This window comes from Penicillium brevicompactum, assembly GCF_028827555.1.
Source record: "Penicillium brevicompactum strain IBT 35665 chromosome Unknown utg000001l_segment0_segment0, whole genome shotgun sequence".
NCBI classification, from domain to species: domain Eukaryota; kingdom Fungi; phylum Ascomycota; class Eurotiomycetes; order Eurotiales; family Aspergillaceae; genus Penicillium; species Penicillium brevicompactum.
Genome location: NW_026623203.1, coordinates 3,848,866 through 3,876,858, shown reverse-complemented (window position 1 = coordinate 3,876,858; position 27,993 = coordinate 3,848,866). Strand labels below are relative to the sequence as shown.

Sequence of the window (27,993 nt, the reverse complement as noted above, 5' to 3'; positions counted from 1 at the left end):
CATACCACTATGACTGAAAACGAGGATCTGCTGGCCAAGATCGGTCAACTTGCAGGTATGATTATTCACTCTCAACTAATGACTTTCGGGCCTCTAATCCAAACAGGTCAAATCAACCGGCATAGGTCTCAAGATACCCAGCAAACTAACCACCAGTCTCAATATGTATCTCGCCATGCTCCCTCCCACCAAGGATGGTCTCCATACTATCGAGGCCGTGGCCGAGGCCGCGGTCGAGGAGCACCAGCTCCCCACCGACACCTTACCCTTGTCTTGAACAATACAGCATCTGGATCTAATTCCGGTGTCAGTGCTTCGACTACCCCGACAAGCGCCCACGAAGGCCCCACGCCAACGTCGGCGACGTTCACAGGCAATGGCTGGATTGCGAAGCGCGACCGTCACATGCAACTGATTAACTCTTCCGTCTACGAGAAGGAGACACTGGCTCGCTCAAAGGCGATGGAAGAGACACGCAAGATTAGAGAGCAAAGAAAAGCAGAGCGGGAACAGGCCAAGGTATTGCGCTACGCCCAGGGTCCTGGCGGGGTCGCTACGGTCTCTACACCTGCACATCCCACGGCTGGCCATGAAATCATGGTCAATGACGTCGCATTTAGAGTTGCACGTGGTGGCAGCAAACTTATGCGCATCTCGAGTGCGTACCTCCCTTTTGCTTTGTCTTCGCATCGAATCAGCTTACCCTTCGTAGACGACCCCAACACCGCCAACAACACTCCAAAGCGAGTCACAATTGCTGGTGTACCTTTCGTACGCAGCAAGAACGGAAATCTGCACCGTCTAGGTGCCGTGGCTTCAAAGAAGTAAGTTTGTTGATCAGCAATGAGACCCCACGTTGACCCTTCATCCAGACATGTCACCACCAAGAAACGCGACGAGCTCTGCAAAAGATTTACAACGACCGGTATTTTGTTTTCCGACGGGCCACTGCTCTACACCCCCTTTCCGACCTGTATGAAAGGCTAACACCGCTCGTTCCCAGGCACATGTTACAAAGGCCCCACCTGCCTCTTTACCCACGATCCGATCAAGGTTGCTATTTGCAAGGACTTCCTCCAGACCGGTCAGTGTGCCGCAGGTAGTAGTTGTGATCTATCCCATGAGCCTTCTCCCCACCGTTCCCCCGCTTGTATGCATTTCCTCAGAGGGCGGTGTGCCAACCCGGAGTGCCGGTACGCTCACGTCCGAGTCACGCCCGGTGCTCCTGTGTGCCGCGCCTTTGCTACATTAGGATACTGCGACAAGGGCGATGCTTGTGAAGAAAAACACGTCCACGAGTGCCCCGACTATGCCAATACCGGCGCCTGCAACAAGAAGCGTTGCCAACTGCCGCATGTCGACCGCGCAGGTCAAATTCGCAAGGCCGCTGCAGCAGCTGCGGCGGCTGACCAGGGCGATGATGAGTCCGATGCTTCTAGTGAGGAGGAGACGTATGATGCCATCGACTCCGACGATGTTGATTCGGACGCGTTTGACGATTGTCCTGAAGAACTGGTCGAAGGCATGGACAGCGGCGAGATGTCGCAGCAGCAAGATTTCATTGCCCTCTAATCTGATTCAAACGCTGTTTTGTAGTTGATTGGATAGCTTTCTCTTTGTTTTGCACTACATACCCGGAAGATACTTGGACAATTCTCAAGATCAGGAAGATCAGGCCGAAAAACAAAACAAACTTTGGAAGAAGCAGAAGCAGAAGCAGTGAGCGAAATTAGCAAAAATTGAATTGTCGTTCTATTTTGAATCCCACCCAATTTTAGAAGCCTTGTAGACACCGATGTTCTTACTCAAATCTGCGGGTATTACGTGCGGCGGTCCAAGGTGGCCATGTGACAGTCTGCCCAGTGCCATTCAACATTCCAAGGGACCTTGTCCTGCTGACTGGTGACATCGATGTAGAACTGTGTGACTCTGGATAAGCCTCATTGTACGATTCGAAGCTAAACACTTGGAAGGTCGCATGTCTGGTGCTTTATTGAAACCTGCCCCCCGGATACCCATCCAAACCTTACAAGGTTGATCCTTTACCCGCGAAACTTGACAACAAAGTCATAAAAAAAGGACTATGGACCACTAAAGCATATCGGAAAGCGCCCATTCATAAGACCTTGGACTATTGCGATATGTGCATAGATCATTTTGCTGGATGACATTGTACATTCCGGGTATCGGTCATCTGGTAGAGCTAAGGTAAGGGTGTATCTTATATAGGCTAAAACTGGGAACAGCTGATATTGATGTGATGCCCCTAGTCGATTTTGAAAATTCTATTTGGAATTCAGGCCTTGAGAGACTGATGCAGTGGAAAGTTGAGTAGAAAAGATATCACGATACGCATGGGAGAAGACGATGAGATCATAATCACATACAAGACGCAGAAGGAAACTCTCAAGGCTCACCAAATTTTCATAAACTATACACCAAACTATAGAAACAAAGCATAGGCAAGAAACATGTATCAGGCTTGCAGCCATATAGTCAGGGTCCCTTTTTTCCTTTTTAGCATCGCTGTTCGAACTTAGAATATTCAAACACATGTAGCATCGTGATCGACCTAGGCTGTGCTGGTAAACTCATTTACCGACCCGGTATCTCCTTTTCGGAATAGGCAACAGATTTTTAGATCATCCACACGGGCACTGGAAATCTGCCTTGAGAGTTTGCGTAGTCAAACAGACTTCCATGGCTTGCTATCACACTCCCAGGATCTCGTCCTATCATGTTCATAATCTTCAGGACATCGGCAGATTGCGAGCAAAATCAGGCAAAGAAATTAGTACTCTACATGACTACTACTGAGCTGCTAGTTAGTGAGGTAAAATTAGACCTCAGTACAGTCTAGTGTGATATCATACATTGAAAGACCATGAGATGAACATGAAGATATCTACCAAATCAGACCTAGGTCTCAAAATGACGCCAGCATCCAGCAAGACCAAGATAGTGACTCATTCAATGCGAGATAATGAGCAACGCACTTCTCTGCTCTCCAATATTGAGAACATTCACGGCCCACTAATCTAGTCCATCGCAATAGTTCATAGCCGCAAAAAGCGACGCTCGCCGGCTTCCAAATGAGTCATTAAATCGGTGAATGAGACTCCTCATCTCAAAAATCAAGTGCTCATGGGTCCAACGGGGTCATGGACCGACAAGGAAATCACTAAGGTGCAATGGTTGGATCCTCCAAGCCGAAATGTGGACCACAGCGACCCGTTTCAAGCATCCAGTGACAAGAAGCATCCAATCCCAGACCAGACAAAGCTACACGATATGCCCAATGTACCCAATGTGAGGAACGTCAGGCAGGTACCGGGTCAAAGTGAGGCTTTGAGCTCTTGGGGCTAGTCTTGCGGGAAGGTGTTTGAGATTCCTTGGGCACGTACTGTGCAAGGAGGATGTATGGAGCCGCGAAAATTGTGGAATCCTGTCGGCATGAGTAGTATTGGAAGGAGTGGATTGGTGGGCCTGCTAATGGCTTCTAGCTTGGCCGAAGAAGGTAGATCTTCGGTTTCATTTTGAGTCATTTGGATCCCTTGTACTCCGTAGTTTCAGCCTTCACCGCATGAAGGGAAAATCCTGTACGAAGTAATTTGTACGGAGCACTGTTAGTTTTGAATTTGGGGTGGGGCTCGCAACTACAAAGAAAGTATGGTCCGGGCACGGAGTATGTATGATATTGGTCCTTGCTCAGACTAACCTCCGTACTCCGTTCAAGTGGTGAAATTCGATCGTGAACTTCATCGGGTACCTTGTTCTCAAGGGAAATCAGTGTATGCGTATTACTAATGAGGCAGACGGAGTGACCGATGGAGAGACTGGACCTTTATTGGACAGAATCGGTGTTTTCACCGCTAGATTTTATCCGGGTCAAATTTTCCACCCGCGGAACTGCCGCCCAAATGACAGACCTATCATCATCCCGATGGCCTCTGATGTACTATGTATAGACTGCGAACGGACTCAGGGGTGGCTTCCCAGGGGCTTGTGCTCCAGGGAATGGTCCAGCCATAACGGCTGAGATTTGGGCAATAAGGCTGGGGGTTGCGGCGCCTATGGACTGTCGGGACGAGTACCTAGCAAATGAGCAACGAAGCCTGTGTTGAACTTTGTGTTGGCTTTGATTGACTGCCTTGGGTATGTACTGGCTCGAGTTCCCCGGTGCACTCAGCAATAATAGTGGGAGAGTATAGGCTGTTCGCATAAGTACAGTGCAGAGAGAGCATAGGCTGACAGCCCGCACAATACGATGGCATCATGCTCTCTGCATCCCCCACAGTCGATCACGGTTGGTCGATCACGGTTTACATGTGGTCTGTGAGTGAGCCGGTTGCAAAGATGGCTGCTTTGTCCATATGGAAGATGCAGCACTGCAAGTCAATCGGGGAGTTTTGACCTGAGCTGCCTACAGGCCTCATGTCATCTGTATCTTCAGACTTCAAGAATATTTCAAATTGATTTCAACCATACAGATGGAAAGGAAGACGTCGTCATGAGAGGGATGTGCTACAGGACCGTGCTACTCACATTCTCATGGTCGGCCCAACAGTGGATCACAGCGGGCCGAACCCGTACCAGAGATTCATTCTCTACAGAACCTTGGAACCATACGTCGATTTAGTAGATTAATAGATTTAATAGATTTATTAGATAAACACAGTCAAGTAAATAAAGGACGGGGAGATCATAGAACCTGGTAACCGCAGCCCAACATGATCGTCACACTGACTCGGGAATGATTGGCTGTGAAGGGAAGGGGAGGATGACATCTAGACTGAGCATCTGACCACTCACGGGATGGGTTACTACACAAGAACTTCCTAGCACTGACGACAGGGAAGTACTCCCATTACCTTAAACGCCGTAAACATAGTATAGCACAGACCATACTCCACCGGACAGGGATTAAAGCGAGGATCTATAGGCTATCGTTTATCGATAAGCCTAACGTCTCTGACTTTTCCCCCACTTTCCCAAGGTGGGAGGAAGAGGGAAAAAAATAGAATATGATGAAATACAATTAAATATGAGAAATCATGATAAAAAGCAAAAATGTGAGGGGATCGAAATATGCGCTCATAGTTCATACAAACAGTGAAGGATCTCGGACCAATAATAGCACTTCTCATCGAGACTAGAACAAAGCAGAAGGAAATAATACTCAATAATGCTAAATAATAACTAAATCATCGGGAATAAAAGAATAAAATCAAACAGCTGCAGGTCTGCCCAAGCAGAACGATGCAGCCAATAACGGAGATGGTGCCCCGGGGGCCGCACTCGCACTCCCGCGTAGACCGCTGCGTAGGTACCGGGTACTTGATCTCCCAGGCCATTCCCCATCATCTCATTCGGTACTCGGTACCTGTGGAGTACACTGTCAACCGCACGAGGTCTGCATCTTGCTACATAGCCTGTGCCTTTCCCTCCCCTCCCGGGAACTAGAATGTATCCCCCCTCTTCACTGTTTATCACCATCTTCATTTGATTCATTTTTCCCTCTTTGGTTATTCCACTTCTTCACCCATCTTTTTGACTATAAATCCCCTCCGCCCCACCTTCTTTCTCTACACACCGCCACTTTTTCACCATGGCTCGATATTTCCAGACAGATTTCTACCAACCATCACCTTCAACGTTAGATGTGACTGAGGACGACGAGATGAGCGTGTTGGATGAAAAGATCTTGGAACCTGGGTCGGAAGACCTCGCCGACACCCGCCGCACATCCTATGATGCCCCGGCCTACTCACATCGGGATTCCGTCTGGTCCAACTACTCCAATACCAGCTCCAACCAGTCCCGTTCAAATTCCCACGTCGGCCATTCCATGCTGAACTCATCCGGTGCATCGTTCATGCCTGTTGATGGCCCACATTCAACTTCCTTCCCCCAAGCCTCGTGGTCCATGCCGCGCAACGACTCCGGCTCATGCACACCGACCGCCGGTTACGATCAGTACTCGGCCGAAGGGGATCAGATCACGAATGCGCCTTTTTCAGGTGGTGCCGTCGGACCCGTGGGTGCGATCCCGATGAACCCAATGTCGTACCGGGGAAGCATGTTCGGGCAATCGGGGAGTGTCGCGATGTCGCCGCAGTCGAGCCAGGGCTGGATGCCGGCTCCGATGGACCTCGCCGACGCCCCCGCGCATCCCAATAAGAGCCCTTCTTATCGGAATGACTCGCCTTTGAGCATGCGGCGAGACGGGATTCGAAAAAAGAACGCTCGCTTTGAGATCCCCGCTGAGAGGACCTTGAGTAATATCGATCACCTCATCAGCCAGTCTACCAACGAGGAAGAAATTAAGGAACTGAAGCAGCAAAAGCGGCTGTTGCGGAACCGTCAGGCAGCGTAAGTGCAGTTCTCAGGAGCAAAAGAAATTTTCAAAATACTAACATTTTCCTCATAGCTTGGACTCTCGTCAGCGCAAGAAATTGCACACCGAGAAGTTGGAAGAGGAGAAGAAGCACTTCACCGCGACCATCACCGATTTGGAAGAAGCTCTGCAAAGCATGAAAATGCGAGAGGCAGAATTGCTGCACGAGAAGAGTGAATGGATCGGGGCCCACGGGCAAATGACCCAGTATATCGAAGGATTGCACATGGAGAAAGACGAGATCATTCGCGTACACACGCTGGAGACAGCTGAGCTACGTAAGAAGAACAACATTCTCATGGAGACCGTCGACAAGCTGGAGCGGGGTATCAAACCCGTTCAGGAGACTCTCCCCGGCGACTTCGCCGGCTTCGAGAATCTTTCCATGGAAAGCCACTCATGGGACGATTTCTCCATGCAAAACGGTGCACCCATGCAGCCAGAATGCCGTCAACCCATGAACCAGGTCAAAGCCCCGGAGAAATCCACCTCAGACCTACCCTTCAGCTGGAACGCCTTCTACATGTGTCTCCTCTTCGGCGCCTTCATCGCCTCGAACAGCACTTCCATCCCGGGACGCTCTCTCCCTCAACTCTCCGAAGAGTACCGTGCCGAGTCCGCGAATGTTTTGAAAGCCGTGCTTGCCTCGTCACCGAAGCAAGGGGTCGCGCACAGCACCGCGACCGCGGTCCCAGCAACGATCAGCGGCATGGAGATGGCGCAGATGAGCGCCGTGCCATCGACACTCGACCAGCTGCACAACAACCTTGTCATGCCGACAGAGCAGCAAGAGCGCGAGCAGGTCTTCTCCCTCAATGCGAACCAATATAATTCCTTGACGACATTCGAGGACGACGGGTTCAAGCCGCAGCAGCCGTCGTCGCTGCAGCAGGCTCTTGCCGCAATGCGCAACACTGCCGCACAGGCAAGTCGCATTGGAGGCTCGTCGTCAGATGTCTATTCGCGCTCTCTGATGTGGGATCGTGTGCCTGAGAAGGTTATTCGTGATTTCCGACGCATGGTGCAAGACTTTGCTGTTCCCGTTAAGGATGAAGGTGTCTTCCATCCTTGATCCTCCTCCATTTTCTCTCAATACGAACGACAGTTTCGACCTTGATTTACCTTTCTTGCATATCTGTCCTGACGGGCGGGTATGACCTTCTTTCTTCTTTTGGTCTTCTTTCTTTTCAAAAATACGGACTAGCAATGGTCCTTGAAACTAGCGTGCAACGATAGATCACGCAACATTTTTATTCTGAAGTGGTTTTCTTCTTCTTCTTTTTTTTTTGTATTAGCCACTGGCCACTCTTATGGTTGGATTTGGATGAGGGGTTGTTTTTTTAGCGGTCTTGTTTAGCGTGTTTTTAGCGATTGGATTTTTGTTGTTTTCATTGGGAGGGGATTCTACGTACGCTGATGGTGTGGAGACCTGAAATGTACAGAAACATGTTGTTCCAAGCTTCCAGGGTTGGAGGGTTGAAGGGGGTGGATGGGATACGATTATGATAACGAACGAGATGTTCGCATATGGTGACTACATATTTACTGTCCTGACTATGATCTATGATCTCTTATGTTCAATGGCTTATGTTTTATGATATGACTTTTTATTCAACAGTCCGGACGCCAGTGTCTCTGGGAATGGAACGCGCGCGGGATGGCCTCCAGGGCTGTCCCCGACAACATGAAGTGACTCTTTCCAAACTCCGACCAAAGATTTCTTTTCTGATTCACAATCCTCTTGTGGCAATCAAAGTTTGGAATGGTCCGGACTCGCAAGGTTGTCTTGGCCATTGAAGCCCTTTGCTCTTTTGTGCCAATGGCCCGACGAACAGCGACGCCAACGGCGGCGACGAAGGGAATTCGGGCTATAATTCCGACCACTACATATATTATTATTGATTAATTTACTATTGGCTCGGCTCCAATTAGCTGTCATCCTGGTTCCGCGCTTGACGCCGGTAGTCGACCGGGTATCTACACTTCATGGACCACATTGATATCGGATCAGGATGCTAAACCCACTCTCCCCGGTGTGAAGGTGAGTGTCTCATGATATTTGAGTTCATGATAGTCACTCACCTGCCCTTCTCAGTAAGATGGCTCCGACGAAACGCACGTTTTCCAGGGTTGTGGCGTCACTTTAACCGAAGGACCTTGGGGGGTAAATCACCAACTCCACCCAATCAATCCAATCAATGGGCCAAGACTTCATTCCACAGTCAAGACTTTGCTTCAGAGGCTTGGTAGTCTCCAAGCTTTTTCCAAGAAGCCATCCGAGTCTTGGAAGTTGATAGGTGAGGTCGGCCATGCGTATTAGTAGGGGTGTTTGGGTTCAAGGGACACCCGAACCCTAACTCACCAGCAAAACCAACGACCAACGACCAACGACAACCATCAGCATCGCATGTTGCGCTCTACACAACAGGCTAGAACAAACAAATCAAAGCAGGGGATCCAATATCACCATGCAACCGGGGACCGCAGCGTAGACTAACCATTTAGTTCAAAAGAATTGGGGGGCCGAAACTCCCCAAGGTCCCCAAAGCCACGGAGGACCCGATGAGTCCAGATTTTTCGCCGATATAAAACACCCGGACCCGTCCTGGCCATGTGCTCTTAGATCAGGATCGTCGCTTTCATTTACTCTCGGGGCCGTGCAGTATCACTGACGGAGCAAGCTTGGAATAAATAGGTTCACATCTCCCATTCCAGAGAACTACTATACATTCAAGATGTCCTTCGATCCCCACAATGTCGACCTGGACACGGCCGACGCCGCCGACATCGTCTGCTACCTCAATGCAGAGGGCAACGAGTATGACGGCCGGATGGGCGCTCGCATCTCCGCCATCTTCGTGATCATGATCGTCTCATCAGCCGCCACATTCTTCCCTGTTCTCGCGCAGCGCGCCCCTCGCCTCCGCATTCCCCTCTACGTCTACCTCTTCGCCAAGTACTTCGGTGCCGGTGTCATTATCGCAACAGCCTTCATCCATCTCCTCGACCCCGCCTACGGTGAAATCGGCAGCGGATCCTGCGTCGCCCTCACCGGCCACTGGGCCGACTACTCATGGTGTCCCGCCATCGTCCTCACCTCCTTGATGGCCGTCTTCCTGATGGACTTCGGCGCCGAGCGCTATGTCGAGAAGAAGTACGGCGTCTGTCGCGATGACCCTGAGCCCATTATGGCATCTGTCCCTGAAGTCACCCGCGTTTCCTCCCGCGTCTCCGCTCGTCACTCCGACGACAAGCAAGTCAAGGAAGTTGAGTCTCAGACTGAGGAACTTGCTATCGAGCGCTCCGTCAGACAGCAGTTTGCCGCACTCCTGATCCTCGAATTCGGTGTCATCTTCCACTCCGTCATTATCGGTCTCAACCTCGGTGTTGCTGGTGATGAGTTCGCAACCCTCTACCCAGTCCTGGTCTTCCATCAATCCTTCGAGGGTCTCGGTATCGGCGCTAGAATGTCTAGCATTCCTTTCAAGAAGGGTAGCTGGGTTCCTTGGCTTCTGTGTGCCGCCTATGGACTGACCACTCCTATCGCTATCGCTATTGGACTCGGTCTCCGCGAGACTTACAACCCCGGCTCATTCACAGCTAATGTTGTCTCGGGTGTTCTGGATGCCATCTCTGCCGGTATTCTTCTCTACACTGGCCTGGTTGAGCTGCTTGCGCGTGACTTCTTGTTCGACCCTCACCGTACCCAGGATGATCGTCGTCTGACTTTCATGATCGTGACCCTGCTTCTTGGTGCTGGTATTATGGCTCTGCTTGGAAAGTGGGCTTAAATTCAAACACGAATAGGCTTGATTCGATGATCATGACAGATGATGTGTGTCGTGGTTATATTCTGGTGAAAATTGATACGAGATAGTATTAGGATCTGCGAGGCTTGGCCTCGGGAGCAGATAGATATGGAAATAATTTTGGTGAGATTTGTGAGATATGTGAGAGATTACAACAATTTGATACCCACAGGGGATGGTTATGTGTGTGATAGGATTTTCTTCTTCTTTTTAATTTGATATTTGATAATATTTCTTCGAGCATCGAGTTCTACAACGGGCCTGTATATCGTTAGGGAGATCTTTTGGTAGAGCCCCTAAGCCTCTCCATCCTCGACATTGAATCATTCTCGTCCCCAGCATAAGGTGGCGGAAGATCATCCGGTGAAGTATCTTGAGCCCCTGGCTCGCGCCTAAGGCGCCGCGCTTTCCGCCATCTCAGGCCAAAGAAAGCAATCAGAGTCAATAGCGCAACACCCGCTGGAACACCAATGCCAACCCCAATCTTCTCATTCCTATACAAGAAGTGCCTCGGAAGGTCCAGAGAATCCGTAGGCACAGGCACGATGGTAGACTCAGCAGCCTTGAAGCGAATTTGAATAGGCGAAGCCGTGATCCCATAAATAGCTTTCTGAGTCGACAGCGTTGCATCGACATAGGTCATTGTCGACACAGTATTGAACGATATCTTACAGTAGCCTTGGCCTCCACAAGTAAATCCACTTTGAGTCATGATATCAGCAAGCTATAGGGCCTCTGGGAGTGGATGATGGCCAGTGTGTTCTTACTCGGGACAACAATACGCAGTCGTTTCCATGCGCTGCGCGGTAGTAGACAACGTGCACGTCTTGAATGCGTGTGGGCATCTACCGGGACTAAAGTAGGCGTCGTATCGCCAGCCTTCGGGGCAGCATTCGCCTCCGTATGGACCTTCGCACCCTTGAAGCAGTGACGGGTAGCCGTAATTCGCAACTGTGCGCGGTGTAGCGCATGATGCTGGAGGTGTGTAGATAGTGGTCAATGGGCCAGCATTCTTTGCAGATGAATCGATTTGATTAGGGTCGTATCCTATGACAATCGATGCAAAAAGAAATTGGAGCAAGGGGACATGAGATAAAATGCCCGAAGATGTACCGGGAAGCCTCATGGTGAAATTTTCTAGAATTGAGATCTCTTTCCCCACACAAATGCAACTGCGTTTCTGCTCATCTTATTATTGTTTCAATGATCAATGTGGCTACTTATGGTCTTCTTCGTATTTCGGACAGCGCCCGATCACGATACGATCGACCTGCCAAGACCCGGAGTCTCGTATTTGACCTCACTTTCATTGCTTGTTTGGGAATGGCTTCGAGAGGCAATGCATCTTATAGGACGACAATTCGTGTTGAGCGCTTAGCAAGGCGCAGGACCCTTCTGCAGTGCCCCCTTGAGGACCAAATTCTAAGGCTAGTTGTCATCCAAGCGCTATAGAAAAAGCGCCATCGGGGAGTCAGCCTAATCACCTCCACCGGAAAGATCCATTGAGGTTCCATGGGTTGGAAGTGAAATAAGCGAGCCAAAAGAAACCTTGGAACTGAAACAAAATGAACAATACTATTTACCTACCCCAACCTCTTCCAAGGTTTTGTGTATATAGTTAATACCGAGGAATAGAAACCGGGTCTTAGCCCTGGAGGTATAACTACTCCGTCAACGGGTATTAATTTACACAATAGTGACATATTTTCGATTATAGACAGTGTACGGAACCGGAACGCCTCTTGATACTTCTTATAAAGCAAAAAACCACCGATTTTTTTACATGATCGCTTCTTCGGATGACCCTGACGCAGGTAATGCTTCCAAGAACAAAGGGTCCAATCCAACGAAAAAAATTAATTATAAGAAAGGAAAGAAGAAGCAAGAAGAGCCTTGGAAGCTGCAGGAGCAAGCATAAATATCAAGAAGCAAACAAGCATAATGATGATGAGTGAAATCATGTGATATAGGCAAGCATAACCATCACCATCTTGATAGAAGAGTTTGATCATCACTCTAGCGCCAAGATTTCTTTTTGCAAAATGTGTCATCGCAAACCGAATATCTTCAGTTCGGCCCAGCAGCTTTTGTCCCAAATTGAGCTTTGTGAACAACTGCAATCCCTCACACTCGGCCACTATAGGATCCTGGCTAAGGTTGATTGTTTTATCCTCGAAGAAGCAAAATGAGGATCCCAGGATCACAAAAAGTCGAGCCATAGGATGTTGCTCTGGCGACTTCCAACTCAGGTCCCTGAGATCCAAACGACACTTCCAAGGCAGGCGACGATGTTCAGAGGCTAATTGCCACCACTCCAAAGATGGAATCCGCGCTCGCTTCCCGCTGACTGCATGGACGCAGCCGTCAGTGCCCATCGCCAAATGGGCGAGCAAGCGGTCAACGACCACGTCAACCGGAACCTCATCTGTAGTGAGCTGAGAGCTCTCTGACGCTTTCGTTCCGATAGTAGCCGTCCGCTTTGGACTCAGCGCCAGCGCAGCAGCAAGCATCGTGGGAGGGCAGGACAAAGGCACGTTGTATCCTGGGAAGGGGAAAACTTGGGCCGGTCCGATGATTGACGGACGAAGAATGAGCAACTTGGCACCGGCACCAGTCTGAGTAAACCGATCCAGAAGTAGTCTCTCTGTTAAATTCTTTGCGTAGGCGTATGACCATGGAAAATCATGATTGACAAGAGCATCGCTAGACCCAAATTGTTGCACATCTGTCCACTCTTTGCTAAGATTGGGATGGAGGTTAGGGTCGTAAATTTTCTCTTCGATTTCAACGTCGATGCTCCTACCCGAAGCAGGAAGATGTGAATTGGCATATGCAGTTGAAACATAGACGAAGCGATCCAAATGTGTGCATGTAAGAGCGACCTCTGCTATCTTCTCACTAGCGCCAACGATAATATTCCGTAAGCCGCTAAGGGGCTTTGCGAGGTTGATAGAAGATGCCGAGTGAATAACCACATTGACCTGCTCTTGGATGGTGCTCAAATTTTCCGAGGAAAGGCCGAGATTTGGTAAAAGAATGTCTCCATTCATGGCTGTGACACGGTTGAGGCTGAGGAGCTTTTCAACTATTGTCGGTTCCAAAGATTCTGTCCAATTTGATCGAACTTTCCTGTATTTCAATCCAATGTCAACTACTTTACCATGGAAAACCTCATTCTAGGCGTATGGTGAACTCACTGCAGATCACCTCTGCAAAGCAGGTATATATGGCGTACAGATGTTTGGGTGAGCAAGCGGTATGCAAGCGCAGTTCCTAGAAAGCCAGTGCCTCCTGTGATAAAGACGGTCTTATCGTTGTAGTAATTCCACATTTTGACGGCATTGGTTTGCAATTGAGACCGAGGAGTATGTACCAGATTGAATATTCCTACCACGCGGAAATCGAAATCAATTTACTTATAAAAAGTGCTTGTACGGAGTACATACGGAGTACCTACAGAGCCGAGCCATCAGCCAGAGAATAATGTGGAGCCGGTTAGCCAAATATTGGAAAAACGCAAGGGTTTGGATACATTCAGTGGAGCCTGTAACACCAATCTACATACAATATGTAATAGTGGTATGCAGGAGTTCAGCTTCAGGACAATATACTCCGTACCCCTTTCAAGATTCTTCGCAGATTGATCACAGCAGGGGTCGATCTGCCCGGCCCGCCATCCCCATATGATAAGTCCATATGACAAGTCCATTTCATCAACTTTGTTTACTGATTACCCCTATACAGAGTATCCAGCCCCATGTAAATCTTAAAAGATCGTCGATTAATTTACCTGCTAATTACTCCGTATCTAACAATGGGCCCTGGCAAATCAGGCAGCCACACAAAATCCGACATAATATGATTGCTCCTGCGTTGCATATATTACTCCGTACTAGCGAGGGATATATGGCACCGATAGTTGTCGCAAAATCTATCCCCAATGGTATAAATGTAAAGAGATTACTCCGTACTGGATATCCGCCTTTCCCATGTGTAGGCCGAGATCGATGGATCCTCCCAGATGTTACATATCACACACCAAGTATTGGCAATAAATGCTGTCAACTTTCGAACACATTTCCATGCAGGCTCGCTACCTGAATACCCAAAAGGTGATAGCTGGTTTACAACATAGGAGAAGCGAGATATATCGAGAAACAACAAATGTAAACCGTGAAAGCAAAAGCCGATCGGGGGAAAAGGGGAAGTGAGAAATAGCGAGAGACAGAGAGAGCTGTCTAATGACCTAATTGGGGCGCTCATCTCACTTCTAAACACAACTTGCGCTGTACGGAGTAATCACGGCGAGATGAGGCCGTAACACTGGGTGAGGCTGTTGTGACATGATAATTCTCCTCATTGTCAGTATGCACCACCTCAGATCTGCTTTCAGCTGTGTGAACTATCTCGCCTTCGAGCACGTTTTTAACGGGTTGTACCAATCACTCACAGACGATACACAAGGACCAGGTAGTTTAAGGTGTAACCAGTGCCTAGTAGCAGTGTGGAAAATCTAACTAGACAGCCGCATATTGCTAGGCACAAGTATACCAAAATCCGGCTTGAAGGCACCCATTGAAAAGCTTTGAAGGGGCCAGAAACGTTTATTACATATATTTGGCAAGGCACCATGAAATCTCCGGCTCGCTTCAAGTATTTACTGAGATGATATTTCACAGAGCTTGTCACATGTATTCCGTAGTGCCTGTTTTCTTAGCCAGCTAGCTTGAGTAATACAATCATCTTACTCCTCCCTTGCTTCCTGTGCTCTGCCGCCTTACAGAGCTTGAGGGAGTATGTCATGCATGTCGGAGTGGTACAGTGCCATCATTCGAGGCACTGATAGTAGGACACCTACCTCCGCAAATTTAAGCCACATGGGATCATCGGGTCTCACAGTTAGTAACTTATCGTAGGTCTAGACCTCTCCACATCTCACACGCTCTGTCTTCTTCGGATATTCATATCCGACTCGTGCTTATGCTTCCTCAGCCAATGACCATAGTTGGGTTGCTTTTTGCCAGTGTGGCTGTCAGTAGCCAATTGACTATCGGTAGCAGCAGCTCAATACTCATACGGAGTACAATGATCTGCTATTTGGGCTTGTAGCCCCCAGTGTACATACGCTGTGGGGATAACAGGTGTATGACAATATAAATGCTGCAGGGATCTAGGATATGAGCAAAACTCTCTGTATGCAAATTCTGACATTTTGTCCTAGCTGGCGTTGTATAACCAAACTCGACCTGACAGTCAAAGCACTGAACAAAGATATAAGAAAGACGAGAAAACTGCTCTATAGATTCTCCGTCTATCTACAATTGACAAACATCTAACTCGCAACTATTCCTCGGTCCTATCAAGTGCAAAATATCGCGAAAAAAATGCGCTTCACCATTCTGTTCTCAGCCCTCTTTGCTACCCTTGCCATGGCCACCCCTGTGGCTGAGAGCACTGAAAAGAAAGCTACCTCTCAGCCTCCGTTTTACCCCTGGCCTCCACGACCACTTCCTCCTGCTGCCGTTCCTGCTAGATGCAGGAGTCCGCCCGAGTATAAGTCATGTGTCGATGTATGAATTCCAAAACATATCGAACTCTATATTTCTCGTATAGATATTTCACTAAAAATGACTTGTCGCAGGGCTGCCAACCGTCACCAAAATATTCCGAATGTCTTGTTGTACGTCTCATCTGAAATCCTTGACGATGGTTCATGCGGGAAGGTCAGAGAAAACATTTGCTGATAGAAATCGATCCTTACAGGCATGTCAGCGACTCTGTGCTTAAGCTCTTCTGAGAAATCTCCCGAGGTCGCCGCTTGGCTACTTTCAACGAATGGCGAGAAACTCTTTGAGTTGGCTACAATGATGTTCAAGGTGATTAAAAGCGTGGCCGAAGATTCCGCGTTTCCCGCTCGGTCTTGGCTATGTCTGACATGTTGCGGTCTGATGATACTCATGGGTTATGGTAGCAATAGCAATAGCAATATGAACTCTCATCGTAAAATACACCCGCACACTGATAAACCAGCTCAATCTATGCTATCCCACCAGGCTAAGGAATTTACCTTTATCTATTTGAAAATGGAAAGTCCACGGGCAATTCTTGGCTGCCTGAGCATAAACATTCATGTTCAAATCATAGCGCTACGCTCGACTTTGTATTGGTGATATACTTTGAATGAAAAGGAGCAACTGAGCACATGGCGAGATGTCCATGTGGCGGTCAAATGAATGTCTAGTTTCCGATTGGTCAAGTTTGCTGGCGGAGCTACCGTTTGCGGAAAGCAGCTCCACTCCACTCCGCCCCGAAAAAGGCAAGTCACTCAACCTCCGCCTCTATAGATCTGGGCTTGTGGGGAACAGTCTTCTTTTTTGCTTTTTTCTCATGGCGGGGTCTTTATAGCAGTTGAATTTTCGAATCTTTTGTTTCTTTCTTGTCTTCTGCAATATCTGCAATATCTCCATCTTGTGAAAGATGTCTAACGACCAAGTACAAGATGGCTCCGAGGCATCATCTTTCATAGAAACCAATGAAAAATGGAATCACCCGCGCTCCAACATTCTCAAGACTCTGGCCACATTCTGGAGCTTCCTTGTGATGGGCGCAAATGACTCCGCATACGGCGTTTGTGCTTCTTTCCCTCTTCGCTCGGATCTCATGCTAACGAAACCCCGCAGCCACTTCTTCCTTACGTACGATACCAACTCACTTTGCGCGATCTATGTCTAACGCCAAATTTAGCTCGAAACATACTACAATGTCTCATATACAATCGTCTCGCTGTTATTCTTATCCCCCGCTGTCGGATACATCACTGCGGCGATTGTCAACGAGCGAGCCCACTGTGCTATAGGACGTCGGGGCGTGGCATTTGTGTCATCTGCCTGTCATGTCATAGCATACATCCTGAACTGCATTCACCCACCATATCCGGTCCTGGTCGTTGCTTTCATCTTTGCAGGCCTTGGAAATGGACTTGCAGACTCGGCATGGAATGCTTGGATCGGTAATTTGGACAACGCTAACCAGTTACTTGGCTTGCTCCATGGCGTCTATGGAATAGGAGCAGTGATCAGTCCTTTGATTGCATCGTTTTTGGTGGCTGATGCTGGATATCCTTGGTACTACTTCTACTACATCATGGTATGTTTCCTCTCATCTCTTTTTGGCAGAGCTATTCGGTCAATTCTAACTGGTGAAAAGATTGGTGCCGCGGTGATCGAATTCTTTTCCACTGTGACATGCTTCTGGGATTCTGATGGTACTTCGTTCCAAGAATCCAGAAAGCAGGAGCCAGGCCACATCCCTGATACTGGCGGCTTGCGCAAGATACTCTTCACCATGCCTTCTGCGAGGATCACTTGGATCTGCGCCATTTTCCTTCTAGGGTACGTTGGTATAGAAGTGGCTGTTGGAGGATGGATCGTGTCATTCATGAAAGAGGTGAGGCATGCCGCGCCCTTCGACGCCAGTATGACTTCTACTGGATTTTGGCTGGGCATTGCGGTTGGACGAATTGTGCTTGGATTCGTGACCCCAATGATTGGGGAGAAATTAGCGATCTCGGTGAGCTTCAATTTCCCTCACTGCCAAGACGTCTTCAACAACTAACCGTTCAAAAGGTCTATATTGCACTTGAGATTGTGTTTTGTATCATACTCTACTTGGTGCCCAGCTTCTATGCCGCGGCAGTTGCTGTATCTCTTCAGGGCTTCTTTTTGGGACCCTTGTTCCCGGGAGTCGTTGTTGTCACCACAAAGCTCCTTCCGAAGCACCTGCATGTCAGTGCTATTGGTTTTGCTGCTGCATTCGGCGGTGCTGGTGCTGCGGTACTTCCGTTCATTGTTGGTGTTCTCGCGGAAGCCAAGGGTGTCCAAGTTCTGATGCCCTTCATCATCGCTCTCTCGGGCGCTATATTGATACTCTGGAACTTCCTTCCCAGGATGCGGAGTCCCCCCAAAACGCAAGCGAGTCGTCCGGCTGCTGTGAGTGGCTATGGGGCTTGCTAGGAATATCTATCGAGGGAAGAGAGCCTGCTTTAATCATCATGCGACAGCTCAAGAAAGCTAGCCCCAAAAAAAGGAGAATATTTATCTACTTGCATGAGTCGATATTTTGCACACCATTACATTACATCAATCAGCTCCATAGACTGCACGAATAAAACCCATGCGTGAAGAGCACCTCCAGGGCTTCAAATTTATACAAGATGATTGATTGGCGAAGCAGCCTCGACCCACCTTCTCCACTGATGTTCATGATATGAACACATACCCCCTCCAGGATTAAATAGCACTAGCCCAACGAGCTTCCCACCGCTTGCTCAACATCAATTCTAGTTGAGGGATTGAGCAACTATCTCACCAGTTACTGCAGAATACACTTCGCGCCGAAGCCAATGTCCAGCCTTGAATCCGTTTGAGGTCCATAACTCACATGCAGTAGAGTTCGCATGGACGGCGCTAGAACATAGAAAAATGGGCCCAAATGCGTCGCTTCACACCGAGTCCATGATGAGATCATCAAATCAAATATCCTGATCAAGGCCCAGCTCAACTCGAAGCTACTTGCTCCAACATCTTCCACGGCCTTCAGTCGAGCCATTGTATTTTCCTTCCAAAATCCCATAATGGTTAAAGTCACAAACCTCGATGTCGAATATGCCGGGCTCATGAGCCACAACCCTGAAGGCACTTACCTTTACATCCCTCCCAGTTTCGCGACGCTTCACCCCGGATCAGTTGGCTTCTTCGACCAACGCGGCAGCTGGAATCAAATCACCGATCTGTCCAAGAAAGGAAGATCTGAAGTCGATGGATACACAAAACCGAGTCACGATCTAAGCTATGACGAGCCCACAACATCGACGTGGAAGGCACGGTCATCAGAACCCGAAGATAGCCACCAGACTCGGATCAATGGAGGCACTTCTGATAACCCATCGGTCGGTGCGAACTGTGAGAGCAAGCCTTCGGTGACTTCTTCTGAGAAAGCTGGCCTCGCTGTCAAAGGTCTCACCAGGCGAGAAAAGATTCGAGCTCCGTTTTTCAATCCTTCTTCGGTGTGGGCATCGGAAAACGTCGAGACGATTTTGTCGAAAGAGTTCGCAACGCATATTGAGAAGAATGGGCTTTGGATCGTTCAGTCAACCTGGGTTGTCGAAGAATGTGCTATTCGCATGACCGACCGTGCAGATAAGAGCGTTGAGGTCGGGTTGGATATTGTGTCCAACTCTGACAGTGGCGCAGTCCCTTTTGACAAACTCAAAAATGAAGGCTGGTCGACGTATCACGATGCCAAGGTGAGTAACACTTGTCCATCTCTCCATGAATGACGTTGGTATTGACTTGATTGATTCAGCATGAGGGAGGGAGGGTTGTTTCCTTCAGTGGATTGCACTTCAAGCCGAGTCAGTTCCAGAAATCCCGTCAGGGTCTGCATGAAGATGTGAGCGTCGGACATATGAACTTTGAATCTGTGATGGTTGGTCAGACTCTGGCCGACGCCGAAGAAGAGAAAGCAGCAGAGATAGCGAAGGACGAGAAGGTGAAAGCAGAGGTTGGGGCGAGAAAGACTGCAATTCACCGAAACACTGAAGTTTCTGATGACGTCGTGCCACACTGATATAATTTATCTTCCTGATATACCCTTCATTCAACGGCTTCGCATATACTGAATACAAGTCTAGAAGCCATGCTGATAAGCAGCCAATATAATGCAGTCTATACTCGCTTTAACCCCAAGGTTGAAACAAACATCGATCCACATCAGGGTTACCAAGTAGCTAGTGACGGTGGAGCAAATAAGCACCACCTATAAACAAAGATCTGTGTAGTACGGAGTACTCCGTACACACACAGCGGACAGAGAATGGCTAGGCTTGACCTGATAAAAAGAATCCACTAGCGTTGAAGCTATCCATGGTCGGGTCGAAGCCCAAACTCAATCTTTGGTCGAAGGCAACATACTCGAATGCTAATCTATACATCCAAGACTATAATGAGATCTACGAGACTGTGGGTATTAAGGAGTGTATAAGCCCTGGGGAGCGCTGAGTGTTACCAGATCGGTCTGCATATCTAAAATTATGCACAATGCGATTGGCCACTCAAACCGCGCTAAAATGAGTCATAATGACTCGCGGGGGAAGGAGCGATGGGTCAACCAATCAGCAAAGGCTGACTGTGGATTCCTTTTCCCACGGACCACCCCTGCGCCCTCGCCATTCATTTATATCGCCTCGCCCCCGTCTCCATTTCCTTCCTCAGGATCCAACCTCTCCAGTCAACTCTGCAAAGAGTTCACTTCCCCCTATTCCTCCATATTGAGCGTCACGGGTCTGCAAAGACCCGTTTAAGCAATCCAACAATGTCCGCCTGCTGTGCCTCTAGCGCCGCGGCGATCGTCCCATCGACCTTCTGGTTCCAGCCCGCTCAACAGTGGCCCGCAGGAACGCCATCAAGGGCCTGCTGATTATTCGCAATGGGCGGATCTTCAATATGACTTTCTAGCACCGCCGTTGGAAGCCTTTCCAACGCCAGTGCCAGTATGTCAATCCTTCGATACCCTCACCCAGTCGGCGCTCTGGACAGAACCCGATCTGTCCTTTGAAACCGACTGGAATTTCTTATCTGCCAATTCTTCTACACCGTACCCTGCCGCTTTTGACGACGTCCCTGTGATGGACGTTGGGTACGGCACCTCCGTTCTCAACTCTGTTTCGAATTCTCTTTCGGAATCTGGATCCATCGAGCACCATAATTCTATATCCGCTTCTCTTGCTGCTAGCTCAGCCAATTCAGGTATGCTCATGCTTCGGCTGGTGGTCGATTTAGGGCCTGATCTAACGTTTTGAAAGATGGCCACTCGCAGCCTTCCCCTGTGTCACAATTCCCTGCTCCTGTCTCGACTTCTCTGTCAAGTCCCGCTACTTCTCAAGACGATGTTTTGAGTCGTGTTGATTCATCGCGTGTCGAGAAGCGTAAGCTTAATACGCTTGCGGCGCGGAGATGTCGGCAAAGACGTGTTGATCGGATGAAGGAGCTTGAGGCTGAATTGGAAAAGGTCCGAAAGGAAAGAGATGATTGGAGGCTGAAATGCTCAAAGCTTGAGGGTGAAACTGATGCTTTGAAAGGTCTCCTCACTCGGAAGAGCAAGGATATGTAAATGGATTCTCGATAGCTGTTCTTGATTGATGAATTTGATTGGGTTGAGATCGGCGGTGACTTGATGTCCTTTTCGGTTCCTGTGTAAAAAGGCGTAGGGCTGACTCTAACACGTGGGCGCTCTTGGGGAGCACCTTGTAACAAAGGGTGCCATTTCAGGGATAGATGTCTGAACCCGTGGAATTTGTTGGGGGGCATGGAATCCTCCGATCTTGCAACCTCGTATACCATCCCGAGGTCTGCACTTCCCTGGGAATTAACTGGAGGGTTGCCGGGAGGTTTCCATATATCCCTGTATTCGATGGTGAGCGATAAACAGGGATCTTCCTATCTGATCTGCTGCTTCCAGGACTATGCAAGAGGTACTGAGAGGGACTTCCCTCGCGCTGTGCCCACCTGGGTAGGCGCTTACAAGACTGTAGCCAAAGCATCTCCTAGGGCTCCCTTTCGGTGTGATACAAATCTCCCTGTTTCATATTCAAACCGTATCACCTTGCCTTGCTAAAAGCTGTGCCCTACTCATCCTCTCAATGAGTCTCGGTACCATGTTACTCCAGTTGGTGTAGAGCCACGTGGGACTGACGTTAAAACGGCACATATAGTCCCTGCAATCTAGGTCCAACCCATGTACATGCCATGTGGTCAAGCTACCCACTCATAAATGATAATACTAATCCATCAAGGTTTCTTCAAGGAGGCTATCCCTGTCACCTCACCTCTCATAGTCGGGGAGAATCTTCCGATAACCTTTTGCCGAGAAACCAGGTACGCATCAGATATTGGCACAGGGGTCACAGGACTCAGGATTGAGGACCGGATTACCGGATTTCTGTTCATGACAAGTTGTTTGAATCAACATTGCCGGAACACACCTCGTATGGCTCTCCCAATTGTCGATCATTAGCTGACGATGTATTCCCATCATGAGCAACAAGTCACAGCTCCAGATCAAGTTTCGCTGGCATGACAGTCTCGGTACAACCTCCAAGATCACTATATGTACTCCGTATACAATGTAACAATCCAACCCAATCGCGGACACAGAAGGTAAGATTAAACTCCACCGTTTCAAAAAAGCGTCAGGTCCCAGAGTCCTGACGAATCTCACCCAGCCCTAGTGTAACCCGCAAGCTCAATATCATGGCATAGTTTCTCAGCCGCAGACTCCAACGGGCACAACAAATGTAATGATCGTGCGCCAATAGCTCAAGTTTCCCGACATAGGAGGCCACGGTATCCAACCGGTTCCAAGGTTCTAAAAAAGAGTTTGGCCAGAGACAGGGATCTCCTTTGTCTACATTGGCACAGGGCTTTCTCCTGGTTATGGCACAGTTGTTCATGTGCGTCTAGACAGGATATGCAGGTGTGGGTAATATCTGCACGATCTGAGGCTCAGATGGGCAAGTTTGTCGTCATATGGCTGTGTGATCCGGATGCATGGAACGGCCATTTGCGTCGCTTTGGTGTTGAAGCCGGTTGGAGTATGTTGCTGATGTCGGTAGATGAACGGATGTGACAAGAGCTGCGGGCTATTGGGTGATGTTGTAATATTATGCAACAATTTGTCTTTGGCTTCTTTCAGCTCTGCGCATTGTTTGTTTTGGGCTTCTGGCTACCTGAATGGGCAGTATCAGTCTGGAACTTCCAAGGTTTTCACGTCTTGCTTCTTTGGTGTGGTGGCAGCCATGCCTTCTAAAACTGCAATTACCCAGTGAGATTTGAATTCGGGAAGAGGGGATCTCATGGCTCTCACTGACACAATGTCAGCATGTGCAATCCTGGGTCGATATTTCGGCATGAAGCACGCGATTCTTTGACGGGCACCCTTCCATAGTATGCCGATCACATTTCTATGCCACATGTCTGCAATCGTTATACCTGTGGGAGTACCTGAGCAGTAAACAATATATGTGATATTCTGCAGGATGCGCCAAGACAAGATCTGGTAGCCACATAGCCACCCGATGTGAATCGGGGAATAGAGCTTCATGCAGTAAGTGCGCTTTCCCACCACCGTAAGACCCTTTTTTTGCATTGTCTAATGCCCAGGTCCAGCTCAACTGACCCCATACACTCGCTGGGCATCGCTGGGCATCGGGATGAGCTCGGAAAGATGTCCATCTCGATCACCTTTGACCCTGAATGTTGATCGAGCAGGGATTGTATCATTGTAAACACGCCCAACATGTTGAGAAAACAACCAAGATCTAAGGGAACAAAGCAAAAATAGTACTTCGTACTTATGGTCTATGTAAGTGGCCCCGCTACAATGTAACATAACCGAGGAGTTTAGCAAACGCCTAACTACTTCGTATACACCAACGACTTCGCCTCAGATGGTTCGAGAATGACGTCACTGTTCGAGTCCCCGGGGACTCACTTTTTATTCTGAAACTCCTATTGTTTCCTCGATTGTTGTCTATTGCTTTTTTTACCTTTTCAGTGTTTCACCAAACGTTGGTGCAGCTCTCGAACCTGATTTATTCATATTATGGTTACTTTGCGTCTTGCAGCAAATACGAACCGCGTGGGGAGACTCTTGGCTGGCTGACTGTGTTGGGGAGAAAAAAGTGTTGTTGGCAGTGGGATGAACGACCCAAGCGGTTTAGGGTAGACGGTTTGACAGCGCAAAGGTCTGGGTGTTTCTAATGGTGTTTCTAACAGAGACTAACTGGCTAGTTCGGGATCTAGGTCAGGAAAAAAAAATCAATCCCCAAACTAAATCGGCAAGGGAGGGTCGAGACGGGGTGTGTTCACGCGAACTAACCGAGTTCAGGGTCAGGCGCCGATCATCAGATTCTGGCTTGACATGAGATCGCAGGGATCGTACTGGGTGAGGGAGGTGAGAGTATCTACTTCGGGACAGTTCATAGTTTAGTCGCCCACGCACCATCAGGCAGGAAGACCATAGGGTGAGAGAAGAGGTTCTCGCACTCGCATCTGATTGATCCACTCTGTCGCCTTCTGGAAAGACACGCCTCAGCCGTGAGCTGAGACATGTCACCGCTCATGTCCGGTAGAATTCATTGGTCTATTCGGCCTGCATGGGGCCGGGATGGAATTTTTAGATCCTACCGTCTAATGGTGCCTCTCTACTCTTTGACGACGCTGGCGTGTTTTTTTATTATTTTTCTCTCTTTCTTTTCTTAGCTTTTCTTCCAAGGTTGAAGTGTCTTTGTCACGCAATATTATTCCATTGTCGTTTAATTATAATTGGAAAACACCCCCACAATACTCCATATACACTCGTTGATCACTTCTCTACTGTACACATACAACTTGTACATTTTTGCACTGTGGAACCGAGCCCTCGGGGAATCTTGCCTCTTGAAACAGACATGGGAACACCACTGACAGGAACCGTCATTATTACCGGTGGCAATGGACTGCTGGGCTCTGAGATCGCCATCGAGATTGCAAAGAAACAACCCTTCGTCCATCTCCTGTTAACAGCACGGGATATCAGAACGGACGACGTCCGGGACCTCACCGGCAAGATCCGCCTGATCGGCCCCAGATCGATCGAAGTGCTAGCCCTAGATCTGACCGACCTCAAATCCGTGGCCAGTTTCGCCAAAAGCACCGTCAATCGGGTCCGATTTCGAGACATTCCGCCCGTGACCAGCCTGATTCATTCGGCGGTCGCAACCTCCTACACCGTCGATGACCTCACCTCAGACGGATACGACCCTGTGTATCAAACCAATTGTCTATCTCCCTTCTTATTGACCATCGGATTACTGGAAGCGTTCCGCGCCGGGGACGGGACGCCCAAGGGCGGTGCGAAGGTCATCAACATCGGCTGCTCGGCCACATCGAGCGGACGGCTGGACTATTTCGAGCGCGACCATGGTCGCCATGGACGTCATTTGGGCGACACACTCAGCGCAAAGGAAGAGAATATTCGGTTCGGGAGCAGCAAGTTAATGGCGAGCGTTGCATTATATGCGTTGAGGCGGAGTTTGATCTGGGTGAGTTTCATATTCGTCGGAGTCATCCGAATCCTTTCCAATCACGTTTCGTTATTTGCTTATTCCGTTTGTTGATGTTTCTTTTTTCGAGTGACAAGTTGCATTCACTAACCATCTATATATAGACGGGTAATATCTCGCTGGATATCTTCACTCTAGATCCTGGGGGTATGACTGGTCCTAGCAATCTTCGGACTGGGGCTCCCATGTCGGTGAGAGTCGCCCATCAGACTCGGTCGGGTCTTCGGCCCTTCCTGCGGATGGTATCTCGCAGTTCGATGAACAAGGCCAGTGTTCCTGCCAAGGCCATTGCCAGAGTTGCATTCCAGATCGACTCGGTGGAGAACCTCCAGAAGGAACGCTACTACATCTTGGACACCGACTATGAAGCTGCATCGGTCCTGTCGAGCTTGCGTGATTCTGAGCAAGTGAAGAAATTGTTATTACAGATGATGCGACAGGTGGAGGTAGAAACCAAGGAGGTTGAGTCTCCTACTCCCATGCGACCGGGGTTGAGCATGATTGCACCTCCCATTTCACTATGAAGCATGAAGGGCGAGTAAAAAGTTGACACGTATATTAGCATTGAGCGATTTGTATATAAGCATCAATTGAGGGGTAATTTGCATTGAGATAAGCGAAAAGAGCCGAAGTACTAGAAGTAGAGGAAGTGTTGAAGTGTTGAAGTCGAAGTCGAAGTAGATAAGCTGCAAGCGGAAGTCCGGATTTGGTTCAAGGCACACCAATCACACCTCTCTTGTCTTGACACTTTTGACGATTATCTGACCTTCTTTTGACCTCGCTACTCTGCTAAATCACTGCCAATTGTCTGTGTGCTATAATCCTGCGGATCGCTAAAACAGACCGGGGTGAGAGCACTAGGGTCGGCCGTCTCCATCTTGGGACATAAGCGCCGTGACGGTGATCGCGCCCGCAGTCATGAACCGACACGTCCTCGAAAAGGGCCACTCTGCCTACCCCATCGGTTCTGCATTCTCAATATCGCCTAACAGGTCAGCCATGTGTTCTTCCCACGGCAGAACCTGCCGAGCTTACAATCGGGACTGACTAGCCTCCCCACAGATTCCAGCCCCGGTCGCAACCTTCGCTTCGGTACCGCCGACAACTCTTCCAGCGCCTCTGTCTGCTTGGCGGCGTCTCCCTGATCCTCGTCCTCCTCATCTTCCCTTCTTGGCGAGCCGCCGTCCTCCCCACCATCTCCCTAGGCCTGCTCGCCTCGCCCAATGATCTACACCTCCAAACCGTCCGCTACTATGACCTCAGCGAGGTCCAAGGCACCGAGAAGGGTTGGGCGCGCGGAGAGCGCGTCTTGATGTGCACTCCGCTGCGCGATGCCTCGTCACATCTCCCGATGTTCTTCTCTCACCTCCGCAACTTGACGTATCCGCACGACCTCATCGACCTGGCCTTTTTGGTCTCCGACTCTCGAGATGACACCCTCGGCATGCTGTCGCGCATGCTGGAGGATATACAAAACGATCCCAACCCCAAGATGCCATTTGGGGAAATCTCGGTCATCCAGAAGGACTTCGGACAGAAGGTCCAGCAGGACGTGGAAAGTCGACACGGATTCGAGGCGCAGGCCAATCGGCGGAAGCTGATGGCCCAAGCGAGAAACTGGCTGCTGAGCGCCACGCTACGACCAACACACAGCTGGGTCTACTGGAGAGACGCGGATGTGGAAACTGCGCCTTTTACTATTATCGAAGACCTCATGCGACACAACAAGGATGTGACCGTTCCAAGTGAGTGGACCAAATAGCCTGCAATTCACTTTTGCTAACTCGGTTCCATAGATGTATGGCGGCCGCTTCCAGATTGGCTCGGCGGCGAACAACCCTACGATCTGAACTCATGGCAGGAATCCGAGACTGCGCTGGCGCTTGCGGACACTCTCGACGAGGACGCCGTCATCGTGGAAGGATATGCCGAGTACGCGACGTGGAGGCCCCACCTTGCTTACCTCCGTGATCCATACGGCGACCCTGATATGGAGATGGATCTTGACGGCATTGGTGGCGTCAGTATTCTGGCCAAAGCTCGCGTGTTCCGCGCCGGGGTGCACTTCCCGGCGTTTAGTTTCGAAAAGCACGCCGAAACGGAAGGATTTGGCAAGGTAAGGTGGCAACTGAAGCGCTAAGCTATACATTTGCTAATGAATTGCAGATGGCCCGACGGATGAAATTCTCCGTAATTGGCTTGCCGCATTATACGATCTGGCATCTTTACGAGCCTAGTGTTGACGACCTCCGTCACATGGAAGAGATGGAGCAGGAGCGTCTGGCTCGCGAAAAGGAAGAACAAGAACGAGCCGAGCAGAAAGAACCTGTCCAGTCTCAACCCCAGAGTGATGATCACATCGTGGACCGCGAAGCAGTACAGGGCTCTGCTGAGGGTCCGATTGCTCATCCTGAAAAAGACCCTGCGGATTCGATCAATGGAGCTACAAGCGACCAATCTGAGGTTGCCGAAAAAGTTGAGCAAGTGAAGCAATGACCTCTTGTCTTTCTTCATGTTCTTGCATATGTTTTTCACTTTCATCATTCATCACTGGGTGGTATCTTTTCTTAGTCTAACAAAGCATCAGGGATAGCGTGTACTGATTTGGCCAGAGCAAAATTGGGGGT

General features: G+C 49.2%; 10 protein-coding genes across 10 annotated transcripts; 8 read left to right on the top strand and 2 right to left on the bottom strand.

Moving 5' to 3' along the window:
• Positions 1 to 9: 9 nt before the first annotated feature.
• Positions 10 to 1,572, top strand: N7506_001261 (CCCH zinc finger protein; the record flags this gene model as incomplete). The annotated part of the gene is made up of 4 exons (XM_056950557.1): positions 10 to 55; positions 107 to 824; positions 873 to 925; positions 1,004 to 1,572. The coding sequence occupies 4 exons, from the start codon at positions 10 to 12 to the stop codon at positions 1,570 to 1,572; spliced, it is 1,386 nt and encodes a 461-aa protein (XP_056816472.1).
• A 4,036-nt stretch (positions 1,573 to 5,608) lies between these two features.
• Positions 5,609 to 7,469, top strand: N7506_001260 (putative bZIP transcription factor; the record flags this gene model as incomplete). Its single annotated transcript, XM_056950556.1, has 2 exons — positions 5,609 to 6,372; positions 6,431 to 7,469. 2 exons carry the CDS (start codon positions 5,609 to 5,611, stop codon positions 7,467 to 7,469), a joined length of 1,803 nt encoding a protein of 600 aa, XP_056816471.1.
• A 1,663-nt stretch (positions 7,470 to 9,132) lies between these two features.
• On the top strand, positions 9,133 to 10,188 carry N7506_001259 (uncharacterized protein; the record flags this gene model as incomplete). The annotated part of the gene is made up of 1 exon (XM_056950555.1): positions 9,133 to 10,188. The coding sequence occupies one exon, from the start codon at positions 9,133 to 9,135 to the stop codon at positions 10,186 to 10,188; it is 1,056 nt and encodes a 351-aa protein (XP_056816470.1).
• Positions 10,189 to 10,477: 289 nt separating this feature from the next.
• Positions 10,478 to 11,332, bottom strand: N7506_001258 (uncharacterized protein; the record flags this gene model as incomplete). The annotated part of the gene is made up of 2 exons (XM_056950554.1): positions 10,478 to 10,907; positions 10,974 to 11,332. 2 exons carry the CDS (start codon positions 11,330 to 11,332, stop codon positions 10,478 to 10,480), a joined length of 789 nt encoding a protein of 262 aa, XP_056816469.1.
• Positions 11,333 to 12,062: 730 nt separating this feature from the next.
• Positions 12,063 to 13,537, bottom strand: N7506_001257 (uncharacterized protein; the record flags this gene model as incomplete). Its single annotated transcript, XM_056950553.1, has 2 exons — positions 12,063 to 13,335; positions 13,404 to 13,537. 2 exons carry the CDS (start codon positions 13,535 to 13,537, stop codon positions 12,063 to 12,065), a joined length of 1,407 nt encoding a protein of 468 aa, XP_056816468.1.
• A 3,146-nt stretch (positions 13,538 to 16,683) lies between these two features.
• On the top strand, positions 16,684 to 18,218 carry N7506_001256 (MFS transporter; the record flags this gene model as incomplete). Its single annotated transcript, XM_056950552.1, has 4 exons — positions 16,684 to 16,833; positions 16,951 to 17,352; positions 17,413 to 17,775; positions 17,832 to 18,218. 4 exons carry the CDS (start codon positions 16,684 to 16,686, stop codon positions 18,216 to 18,218), a joined length of 1,302 nt encoding a protein of 433 aa, XP_056816467.1.
• A 620-nt stretch (positions 18,219 to 18,838) lies between these two features.
• On the top strand, positions 18,839 to 19,833 carry N7506_001255 (uncharacterized protein; the record flags this gene model as incomplete). The annotated part of the gene is made up of 2 exons (XM_056950551.1): positions 18,839 to 19,510; positions 19,570 to 19,833. The coding sequence occupies 2 exons, from the start codon at positions 18,839 to 18,841 to the stop codon at positions 19,831 to 19,833; spliced, it is 936 nt and encodes a 311-aa protein (XP_056816466.1).
• A 499-nt stretch (positions 19,834 to 20,332) lies between these two features.
• On the top strand, positions 20,333 to 21,375 carry N7506_001254 (bZIP transcription factor JlbA/IDI-4; the record flags this gene model as incomplete). The annotated part of the gene is made up of 3 exons (XM_056950550.1): positions 20,333 to 20,546; positions 20,601 to 21,011; positions 21,068 to 21,375. 3 exons carry the CDS (start codon positions 20,333 to 20,335, stop codon positions 21,373 to 21,375), a joined length of 933 nt encoding a protein of 310 aa, XP_056816465.1.
• Positions 21,376 to 24,712: 3,337 nt separating this feature from the next.
• N7506_001253 (glycosyltransferase family protein) lies at positions 24,713 to 25,890 on the top strand (the record flags this gene model as incomplete). Its single annotated transcript, XM_056950549.1, has 2 exons — positions 24,713 to 25,345; positions 25,471 to 25,890. 2 exons carry the CDS (start codon positions 24,713 to 24,715, stop codon positions 25,888 to 25,890), a joined length of 1,053 nt encoding a protein of 350 aa, XP_056816464.1.
• Positions 25,891 to 26,284: 394 nt separating this feature from the next.
• On the top strand, positions 26,285 to 27,862 carry N7506_001252 (ANP1/MMN9/VAN1 family protein; the record flags this gene model as incomplete). Its single annotated transcript, XM_056950548.1, has 4 exons — positions 26,285 to 26,358; positions 26,429 to 27,111; positions 27,163 to 27,482; positions 27,533 to 27,862. The coding sequence occupies 4 exons, from the start codon at positions 26,285 to 26,287 to the stop codon at positions 27,860 to 27,862; spliced, it is 1,407 nt and encodes a 468-aa protein (XP_056816463.1).
• Positions 27,863 to 27,993: the final 131 nt, after the last annotated feature.